We start from the raw sequence: 11,940 nt of genomic DNA, 5'->3' as shown, positions 1-11,940 counted from the left end.
AGTGTGCAGGCCACCCAGATTCTAAGGGTTCTTTCTCCCAGAGTCGATCCGTTTCCCCGTTTCCTGTTTTGTAGTCCTTCAGGGAAGGCAGAATGAGACTGTCGGTGGGTGTAAACTCAGATACCATTGGTCAGGTCTGTGATGACGTTGGCCCTCACCAGCTTGCGGAGGAACTCCTTCTCCTTGGATATGTTGTGTGTCCATGACTGTGAGGAAATCAGAAGAAAAAATGAATTCAGTGACGATCATTGTGAGAATACTTCTACATTAGCATTGCTATATGCACTGAACCCTGTAGGTTAGGATTTTCATATTCCCAGTGTCTATACGTGTGGGTGTGCATATATATGTGTAAAGCCACACAGGGTCAGTTTTCCTCCCTGCTGTGCTATGAGGATTCAGTGCAGTGGGCCAACATGTAACCAGAGCCGGTGGTTCCTGTGTGGTGCTTTGGGATGCAGAGACTGAGGAACAGCCAGAGAGCAGATGAAGAAGGCAAAGGGTGGAGGAAGAAACATACAGGAGGGAATAGGATGAAAAAAAAAAGTGGAGAGCTACAGGAGGTTGGGCCCTGCAGCTGCCTCTGGTCTATCCTGCTGGTTCAAGACTCTCCTACGGACTGTAGGCCTGTCTGGGTCAGGCCTCCTACCACTATGTGATGGGTCACAGCGGGACCACAAGGAACAATAAGCTACAGTTTTATTGGAATAACATAAGAAACAGGACTGCAATGTTTTAAGTCCAACTGATACATCCGGATTTAGCCTTTAAGACTCTGGGACGGCATGCTGGTGTTTGTGTTTGATTGAGGGCACAGAGACACAATATAAACAACTGAGTGCAGGTAAATATAGCTTACAAGTCAAGGATGGAAAGTGTTCTGCTCACAGTGATGTTGAAGAATAAGGACCAGTACCATTTAGCATCTAAACTGTGTGATGTCGACATTTGGAGGTATATTTTCAAACTGTTCAATATGTTACATCTGGCTAGCTAATTAGCTAGCTAGCCTACAAATTAGGAGTGCAGATTTATTGGAGCATTTTTTTGTTGAAAGCAGTTTAAATGAGGTTGATGAGAGCGGTGAGTCAAAACAGTAAAATTGGGGGCCGTAAAACCAAAACAATGAGTTAAAAGACGCCAAAAAGCTCCATAGAGCTGAGGGGAACTGTAGAGCCGGGTTATAACTCTTTGTGTGTTTGTCCCTATGAGCGACCCCTTTCACATACAAGTAGTCATTAGATCCACAGTTCATATAAAATATTGATCATCGCAGCTTTAAATCAGTTTGTCGATAAGTTGGATTAGTTCTGAGACAACAGAATTGAGGGTAGGATAAAAATGGAGCGTCTCATCCACCAGAGCAGCTGACTTCAGTAGCACCACACTGTCTAAAGTGACATTTTATTATCACCTTTTGTGTATCTCGATTTCCGTGGAGCTTTAAAGCATCCGTCCAGATGCAGCGGCAGTGGTTAAGTGTTCCAAACAAAAAAGGCCAAAAGTATTCCCATTCATTAGCCATGTGTGGCTGATGATGACAATGTTGATGAAGATGATGATAATAGATGCCAAAGGTTCACTGGGAGTTTAGACAAAGGTTATCATCATACTGAGCTCATGGTTTACACACGTCAGCACGCGGGTGACATCTTTGATTCCACTGGGTTTCAGCGTAAACACGGAGAGGAAGACTTGACTGATGGAGAGGAGAGAGATCCGTCATGAGGCCGTTCAGAAGTCAGGCTAGTGACTGATGAAAGACCACTGCCACTACAATCTGGGGAAATTACAGATTCAACCTTCTGAAGTTTTCATTCTTCTGTTTTTGCTTTTATTTTCTGTATGAAGTTTTTACTTTTGTATAGTTTATAGTTTTATGTCCTCGGTACTCCTAAGGTGAGAGGAGAGGAAGAGAAGTTCAAACTATGAATATTATAAACATTTCAGATTTTTGGCATTTTATTATAAACATCTCTTAGTATATTTGCCTTAACAGATTAACATTTTAGTTTTATCATTTTTATTCTGGTCTCATTAAAGAATAAAGTGTACTAACCATTAATCACTTCTTAATCAAAGGCTTCTGCTTGCATGTTTACAATAGCAGATGTTTCAATTTTCTTTAACTTAAAAAATATAAATCTATATAATGAAATTCTACAAAGAAATAAAATATATATGAGTTGATATGAATGTTCCGAGTACTGAAATCATACAAAGAAAAGGCATTTTATGCCACAGCCACACTGCAGACATTTTTCCTCCCACCTTCACAGTTTTAACAGAAAGAGCCTGCCATTAAACCTCCATATCAGAATAATCTCATGTGTCAGGGTCCTGAACGACATCCAATTAGAGCAACTCCACACATTTTGCCACAATGTTCATCAAAACATCCAAAAATCTTTGGATGCAAATACAAAAGCTAAGAGCAGTTCAGTTCATGCACAATTCATAGACTAATATTACCATCAGACAACATAGTGAATGCTTTGTAGTGAATGTATTTTGGCTGTAGGCCACTTTACCCCCCCTCACCCTCCTCCACAGGAGTGGTGGTCCCTCCTCATCAGAGATTACAGTTATTTAATTTCTTCAGTAATTCTTCAGTGGAGAGCAAGTAGGGAGAAGCCAGAAAATACTGTTCTCATATGCATGGAGAGAATGTCACACCAGATTTCATTTAAAAATCTGGTCATTTAAGAGTGCTTTGATAATTTCTACATTTAGAACTTTGTTGAACACAACAAAAGATGTTTTTGATGGGCTCTCAACAAAACACACCAGTGACCTGTGCTGTGCTTCAAACACTCACCTCTTTAATGGCGGACATCTTGACAGTCTCGTAGTAGTGCAGAGGTGCGTGGGGCATGTTCATGTCGTAGCCGAAACCAGCCACCGCCACCTCGTCGCAGTTATGCAGTGCCATCGTTATGGCAACTGTTCCCAAAGTTGGAATGTTCTGTAGTAAAAACAGAGATGTCAGAACATCACAGCACATGCACTCTTTATTTATTTAGACTAACGCAGGGATAAATATGGACAAAAACATGCGCAGTATTATCATTTACAGCCAATGTTGAAACTGATCATGGTTTCTGACACTAGTTCAGAGACAGATGTCCTCTCCCTCTCATGTATCTGCCCCCCCCCCCCTCTGTTGTACCTCTGCCTTTGTTCTGCTCCACTGCTGCTAACTGACTTTGAGCACTTGGTGATTAACTATTACCTTTAAGACGCGACCCCTGCAGACCCCTGCTACGACACACTGATCTACAGGGTTGAACTGTGCTTCCTAACCGCCTTGGGCTGCCAGAGATCTGGGGGGTACAGGGGCTGTGTGTGTGTCTGTGTGTGGGATTGTGTGTGTGGATGTTGGAGAACAAGAGGGAGAAAAAAGAGTGTGTATGTGCGTTGGAAAAAAAGTGGGTGCAGAAGAAAGAGTGGAGGGAGGCCCCATTTAAATCATTACACTGATTTGCAGCCCTCAGGGTAGGTGGAGCTGAACCAGCAGCTGGCCAACCCCCTACTGCGTGTTCTAATACAGATTAATTTACTCACACACACTCGCATACACACTCAACATAAACACGAGTATAACAAATAGCCTTCCTCATTAATTTCCACATACATAAACATAAACTATGATGGCCAGAAGATAGACAGGAAAGTGTTCTAGGGGAAGAAAGTGCCAAATCATACAACTCTGCAGCCTGTATTGTATGAGACAGCAACGCAAACACCCAGACACAAATGTGCACACACAAATGACCAACATACTCATTCACACACACACACACACACACACACACACACACACCAGATGCCCACATGCTGAACACATGTTGCAGAGTGGAGTTCATGCAGGGGTGTTCTGGTGGCCCCAGAGGGCAGAGTTAGGGCGATACACTCCTCATGTCCAATTCTCTAACAATATTCCCCTTTACTCACCAACAAAACACACACACACCACACACACACACCACACACACACACACACACACACACACACACACACACACACACACACACACACACACACACACACACACACACACACACCTCAACGATACATGCGTACAGTCTTCTTTACACGCAACCATGTACACATGGACACTCGTATTTGATTTCAAATGCTCAATGATCATTACTTTATATCTGCTCTGCACTGTAGCAGGTGGTCAACAACTAACATTTGTTCCCTTTATTTCTCCAACAAAATGTTCTCTGACTCAGCAGAAGTCCAGACAAACATGATTCGTGTGCAGAGTGCATACTTTGAAAACACTGAATAAAATCAATGTGTGCTGTAGACTTCAGACTGGACAAGGATTGCAGTTGGTATTCAACCTTTTCTTTGCAATGTCAACAATAAGAAATTGTTTGGTATTTCCTCTTAATCTATTTTCTCTTTCCCTCTTTGTATTTTGAAAATGGTGGAGGTACGCTGCCATTCTGAGGCAAACAACCTCCAAGACAGCCTTCAAAACAAGATTAAAGTACAAAAATACTTCAGTAAAACACAACTGAAGAGCAGATCATATACATTTTTAGAAAAATGGAGAAACTCAAAAAGCCCTGTTCCCTAATCAGAGCTCCTGTCAGATGAGTAACAAACATAACTCATGAAAGAAAGGCAAAAGGCCTTAGATGACTCCAGAAACAGCAGATTATGTAACATTTGTATCACTTCTTGCATCAATTATTTAAAAAGACAATTGTGCTATGCAGAGCACAGTGCAGTACAGCACAATGTCTGTATGGACTCATCCAGATTTATGAGTTTATTTGTTTCACTTCAAAAACACAATCAAATTGCTGGGTGCGTGCCTTTTTCACAATTTTGTTACATTGATTGTCAACTCTGAATCACTTACGAGTTGAGATAACTTTAGCTTTCTTCTCTTTGTGTGCCTGCATGCGTCTTACCCCTTTGCCCATTAGGCCATTGTTGAAGGGCAGGCCTATGAACTGGAAGGCAGCCTCCTGGATGAAGTAGGGATTGAGGATTCTTATCTCTGTGGGCTCCCGAGGCACATAGTGAGCCACCGACTTCCAAAAACCCTCTGTGCCCCTCTGAGGTATCAGCAAGGACATGGACAGGAACACAGACAAGAATAAGGGAGGACAAACAGAAGATGGTGGGTTAGTAGTTTTCAAACTGATTACTGGACTGTTTTTCTGAGTCATGTGTGTGAAACACAAAACTGACATTCACATGATGACACCTCCATGGTCAACAGCCACCTGCAATTCACCAACCCAACATCAAAGTGAGATTATCCTCTGTAACGCTGACATAAAACACAGAAGCCAACCAGAAGCCAGACCCCTACCAGCACTGATTAGGGATATGGCTTTTGGGCCTTTAATGGATGAAGTCAGGATGAGGGTCTCGCAGGACATCAGTAATTACAGCCCCTGGTAGGAGCAGAATCATGCAGTTGGTGAGGGGGGCAGCTGGCCTGGACTGCTTTACAGTCCCCCTTTTAAAAAAGTTTCATTAGTTGCAGAGAAAAGGGTTGTGGACTCTGTTTTAGTTTTTCAAGTCTATAAAACCACGTTTACACACACTGACTCAGGAGCAGGATTTTCCTGTCTGCTGGTGTGTTGATCTGTTCCACTTCCTTTAGATGTCGTTATCAGGATTCTCCCCGACCTTCCTATCCGAACTTACAGCTTCTTGATCACAACTTTTGCTCTCCTGACAGACACGTTGCTCATTCGGAGCAGAGGAAAAATGGTGGTTCAGTCTACATTTAGTATCTGCTGTTATTTTGGAGTTGGGAAATCACAAACAGTAGCCTACACCTAGCCTACCAGTAGCCTAATATGGCATTTGAAAGGAAATGGTTCAAATCACACATTGACTTGATGGTGTTATGCGAATCCTCAGCTCTTTTTACACAATGCAATCATCATCAGTAGCTAGGGCAACCAGTCAGACAGGCGGCAAGAACCACCTTAATATTATTATGCAACTCTGATGAAATGCGCTTGTTTAACAGTCATGCCAAAAGAACAGCCACTGAATATTAGGAAAGGAGAGAGGAGGAGATATAAACTCACAAAAAGGAGTCTATAGATAATGCAAATGAATGGAATTAACATTAATTGTCCCCTTTACAGCATTACTTCAATTGATAAACTAAACGAACGTGCAACGAACTGGCAGTGCATGATTGACTCGCCTGACAGTGTGACTTCCTAAAAGGCATGAAGCCAACAGGGTCAGCAGATGTAAATGGGAATCACCTGTTCAAATAGCCAAGCACCCGCCCGCCAGCCTTTGATACAGCAACGCATGACTCTGTGTGTGTGTGTGTGTGTGTGTGTGTGTGTGTGTGTGTGTGTGTGTGTGTGTGTGTGTGTGTGTGTGTGTGTGTGTGTGTGTTGGCAGAGGCAGTAGCAACAAGTCTGCTGGCTTTGTGGCTTCAACAGTGGCGGCTCTTTTTGAACGTGGGCCCGGCTCTGTGCCTTCGGCAAGCTGCAACAGGAACAGCAGCTCATCTCTCCTGTCAACACAGCTTGTGTTTGCCAGGAATCTATTTAGCAGCGCTGTTTGGATGTGTGTGCTGCGTCTGTGTATGCTGAATAAAGAGAGTGATGCATTTTTTTCTTTATTCTAGGAAGGAGGGAGGCTAATGACAACATGACACACACCCCTTGCTTTGCACAGCAATGACCCGACATGTACATAAGACACAAATGTCACGGGGTGGGGAGCTCTTTGAAGATATTCAGACAACTGGCTGTACAGGTGGCTTTGAGAAATGTAAGAGCAATTAGTATGTAAGGATTCAGGACTGTCAGAAGGGAGGGGGCTGTGGGTGCTGTTATGAGTTTAGGAATGCTGGAAGTTGCTTACATTAAAAAGGTCACTAACTCAAACCTCCACCAGGCAGGACGGACAGAAGAGGGGCAAGTTAGTAACACTCCACCAGCTCTCAAACTGCTTCAGAGGCTGTAAAGAGACGGCAATGAAGACTTTGTTTGTGGGTTGCTATTGGATATGAATACTAAAACGTGCAGCAGTGATACAAGGCGAGTTTAACCACGCCTTATCTGGTTCAATAAAAATTTAAACAAACTTACAAAATATTAGTATAGTATTATAGTATAATAATAGTTGTGAAAATGTGTTCAAAGACTGTTCAATAACTGCAGCAGAAGAAGTACTCAAACATTTGCGTGAGTGTGCATTCGTTTGTGAAGAGAAACACAGCTGAACCAGTGGCTTTTGACCATAGACAGAACAGGAAGCTGCACAGTGGTCCTACACCATGTACCCAAGCCCCAACACACACATGCTCAAAAGGTGAACAGAAGTGTGTTGCTTTGGTGTTTGGGCTGTCGCTGGGCTGTGGCCTGAGAGGAAATGGCTGTTTCCCTTCTGCTGCGACAGCTCTATGGTTAAATTGGTCTGCATTATTAGATTTAAGTGTGTGCGCAGGGCTGTGTGCTCCAATAAAGCACCTGTTAAAACAACCGTGAACTGGGAGAGTTGACTGTTTGCAATGCAGGGAGATGAACTGATGTCGACATTATCCATTCTTATAGGCATTGTGATGCTAGCTGTAGGTGCTCATTTGTACCAAGCTGGGAAATTGCTTCCAGCCTATAAAGGTCATCTTAACCTCATATTGTCAGGATACGGACAATTCTTGGCAGTGCTTCTGAACTTCAATGAGGACAAGTAGTTTTGATGAATGACAGGGCACAAGAAAATGTAAGAATGGTCACAGTCCCAGCCTCACATTTTACAGAGCTCAACCAAACCACGCATAGGCCAAAAATGTGATTTTTTTCCCCCCAATTCTTCCCTCTTCTGTGAATCCCGGAGAGGCTCATACTTAACAGGTGACCATACTGAACATAAAGATCACAGGTTTCGAACAAGTGAGTCTCAGAGAAGCGGAGGTTAAAAGTGGCTGGTTAGGACTGGTTGAGGGGCTTTAAAAGTGGAATGAAATCCAAATTTGTATAATCTGCAGTAAAGCTACTTCATATTCGAGTGTGGTCAGTGGTCATCTGCTACAATAGCAGCTGTGGTATTTGCTAAAAACTAACTGAAGTAAACATGGTTTCCCACATTAAGTAACAAGTAAGTGTTAAGATGCAAGAGGATGTGCCGTATCACAGAGTTGACTAATACCATGAAAGCACTCAGTTTCTGTAGATAAGTGTTGTCAATTGCAACAGAAGCTCTGCAGAGGCTAAGTGTATTTGTCTTGTAATTTCACAGCTGTAGGAAAATCACAGCTATACAAAACCATCACCAAAGGAGCTGAAAGCGCAGGATTAGAGCAAGACAATGTCAGAGGATGAGGAGAAGAACTACTATAAGCCAATACGAGTGAGGGATCAAACAGATGGAAAAAGTGATGTGGACTGAGAGATACAGAGGGTTTAGAACAATGATAAAATGGAAAATGTACAACATTCTGAAAATGTAAAAAATAACTACAATTGATGCCCCTCATGTATCTTTACTCAAAACATCTAGTCATGTACAAAACTACTAAAAATAACAGAAAAGTAACTATGGGCTAGAGGTGGTGAAAGACTTAAAAGTAGGCTAGGCATAAACATGATGACATGCATCTTTTTCCAATTCCATAAAACTGAACTAAACACACCTCATTTGCACAAATGTAAAATGTCCAAATAAGAAACAGCTTAGTTTAGAGCCGGGACTTATCCAACCCTGCGTTTATGGTTTTCAGTGTGGCCAATGAAACTTAACTCACCTTTAAACTAAAATCTTTCTCTGCATTGAATGAAGCAGATAGCTTAGTTTATAGTTCCAGAGGGACTGAGTGCACAGATGTGGAGCACTGCACAGAACTGTAATGTGAGGGGAAAGGGAATGGTTTCTGCTGGGTTACTAAGGGTGGCTTTAAAGCCCTTCAACGTAAACAAAAACAAACAAACCTCAGCTTTCTGTCGGCCACAGGTAGTAAAGCCAGACCATCGTGTCACCAGATACAGTATGTCTGATTTCAAAGTTTTGGCCTCTGAATGATCTCATAATACGGCTGGAATGACACAGATGTCCGCTCCTCTTTGATTGACAGCTATCACACAGCTTGGCTCTATGTGGGTTCGTTGGTCCTGTAAACGACTGTCTGAGGATGTGGTTGTGTTTGATGTTTATGGAGAGGACGACTCAAACGAGGTGGACTGGATTCCGGAAGGTAGACTTAGAGCAAAAAAAGGGCGGCTCTGAACTGCTAACAATCACAATTAAGGTTGTCTGGAGGTCATTAGCACTGTGTACATGTTGGACCTTTGAGTTTACAAGTTGCAGTGTCTCACCACATAAGTGCTCCACTGACGAGGAACCATTTCAGAAAGAATGTTTGAAAGGAGGGAGGTTTTCCTAAATGCTGAGGTGCACAGCAGGGGATCACTGTTTCTAAAATCCAGAGGTAAAATTCTGCACACTTGGTTATTTTATTCCCTTTTGTTAGCCAGGAATCCAAAGCATTCGCCAATTTGCCTTTGCTTTTCTCGACACATACCAAGACCTCTGCCCTCATTGGGGTCACGGTGGTTGCTCTTTTCCTGGCCTCTCTTAGGTTATCCGCTGTGTGAAACCCTCGTCTGCACACTCCCATGACGGCAAACGTGAAAACAGTGGCAGCACTTGACAGCATTGTGATCCTGTAGGCCTGTAAGTGGCAACATGCTCTCTGTGTAAAAACAGGTTGCCGCTTAAGCCCACTGGCAGGACCCTGCTGGTATCTGACTAAAAAACAAATTAGTCAGTCATTCTAGTGACCTATTATGACAAATCATGACTTGACCTCTAGTCAAACTTGCATAAATACTTAATTACCCAACATCCATTGCATCAGAACACACCACTAAAAAAAAAAAAGGAGCGCAGAGTACAGGTCTGAGTGTTAATCATTGCAGGCTAGGTAGGTGACTCATTTTTGAAACATAACACTCATGGTAATCAGTGACATCCGGACACTATGTTAGGCACTTGGTTCATGTTCAAAATCCATGTTTACAAGTATGTAAATGTTTATGAATGCATGTATGCATGCTACTTTGGGCTTCTGCACAGATGTTTGGGCTTTAAAAAAAGAGCCATATAGCCGTTATTTCGGTCCCACAGTGCGTCCTCTGTGATAGAGTTACAATAAACTTTTTAGGTTGAAATGACAAACTGAAAAACCTGAGCGTTACGCAGAGATTAACGAAAGGAAATGCTTCATAACAATATTCTAGCAGGAAGGAGTTAACAGTAATGTGAAGTAACTTTTGGTAATTCCTTAAACACTCACTTTCTGGCACTGCCTAAGAGATGTGCGATGTTTTGGCTTTGTTACGATATTTGGATACCTCTAATTAAGAACCCCTGGCTGTATTTCTATTAAAGGAGAAGTACTCTCTTCCTCAAATTGTCTCCATCCATCATTTATCTCTCTGGCCTGTGGAGAGCAGGGAGAGCTCCTGTAAACACATGAGAGAGATAGAACACCGACACTCCACCTTCGAACCCCGTGTTTACCACCGGCTGTATATCCTTCACTGGCTGTTTGAAAATATCCCCACATATACAAACAACTGCGGCTGGGTGTGCATGAACCGTGAGTGTGCGTCGTGCATGAGGGCAAATAGGGGAAAAAAAAGAAAAATATCCGCAGCCGTGGAAATCATGTTTGAGCACATGTGTATACAGCATGTAGCTGGGCAATCAACCAGGCGGCTGCGTATGTGGGGTCGGACTTTAAAGCAGAGTGACAGAGTCGTAATCACGTAGACCTGTGGTAATGAAGGATTAAGGAAGTAGGAAGCTGCAGCTCTGTAATTGTATACTGTATGTAGTAGAGCGGCTTCACTGATCTAAAATGCAAGACACATTCAGAGAAGGAACCGTGTCTGCAAGCCTAAGATCTGACCAGGACCAAGGTCACGTTTTCAAATCTGGCCTTGGTCTGAATTTTGCCCTGAAGTTTATGAGACTGTGCGTGAGTGAGAGGGAGTTTAAGAGTGTGTGTTTGTGAGAGTATACAAAACACTAAATAACAGATTGGAAAATTGGCCTCGCTAATTTGTATTTTGTTCAGCCATCCAAGACAGCGCTGTAGGCATTTTGAAAAGCCACAATAGCGCAGCATAGTCAAGCACGCTGACAACTGGCTGGATGAGTCACTTGCGACTGCTGGGTACCACCCGCTAACCTTTCAAAGGAGACGAAATACACTTGCTTTCATAACCGCAGAAGGAGAGTGAAAAGGCTTCGCATCCCTTCCAGCTGTGAGTGTGCAGGTTACACAAAGAAATTCCCTGCTGGACCAACAGACGTAAAAGCTCCCAGAGGACAACTGTCCTAAGTTACATTACGTCCCCCTCTGGGATGGACTAAATGGACAAAGCAAAGCACGGGATGCTTGCTGCTACTTGATGAGGATTTCTTGCTGAATATTCTCTGTATCATTCTCTAAACCAAACCCTAACCCTGACAGTTGCCCCTTATTGATTTAGATACCTGTTGTGGAGTAAAAAATAAAACATTTATGAGTCACTGTTTTTGGAAATGTCTCCCTGAGTTCACAGAAGGCACATGTACATACACACATAAACACCTCTTATGTTTATGTTTCCAAGGCATTAGTCGGTGGTGGGCGTGAGTCAGAATGAAGCTAGGATAACAGTGTTTTTACTTCAGCTCCTTTCATGTTGTTGCGAAGACTTAAAATCCACTTTCCATAGTAAACAGATATTGTTGCCCCGGTAACGTGTGGTTTTTAAAAAAAGGTCATCATTTCAGAATTTGTCACTGCTTTTATGCTGCTTAATGGTCATTTTATAACACAAGGTTGTATAACGAAATGTATATTTGTAGTCCCTTCATGCTACACACACACACAAACAACACAGAGCAAAATATAACAAAAAAAATATGAATTTTGATGGAGG

The 11,940-nt window shown here is 42.6% G+C and overlaps 1 protein-coding gene across 1 annotated transcript in view; it reads right to left on the bottom strand.

Moving 5' to 3' along the window:
* Positions 1-11,940, bottom strand: part of st3gal3b (ST3 beta-galactoside alpha-2,3-sialyltransferase 3b) — a 35,709-nt gene continuing 23,769 nt past the window's right edge. Inside the window, exons 11-13 of the mRNA XM_070918535.1 lie at positions 4,933-5,079; positions 2,819-2,965; positions 1-206 (exon numbers count right to left, since the gene is read on the bottom strand). Coding sequence (XP_070774636.1) covers positions 117-206; positions 2,819-2,965; positions 4,933-5,079 — 384 coding nt within the window. The 3' untranslated portion in view covers positions 1-116. The remainder of the gene's footprint in view (positions 207-2,818; positions 2,966-4,932; positions 5,080-11,940) is intronic.

Source organism: Enoplosus armatus, chromosome 14, assembly GCF_043641665.1.
Source record: "Enoplosus armatus isolate fEnoArm2 chromosome 14, fEnoArm2.hap1, whole genome shotgun sequence".
NCBI classification, from domain to species: domain Eukaryota; kingdom Metazoa; phylum Chordata; class Actinopteri; order Centrarchiformes; family Enoplosidae; genus Enoplosus; species Enoplosus armatus.
Note: the sequence above shows the minus strand (reverse complement) of the source record. Positions and strands in the feature narration are given on the sequence as shown.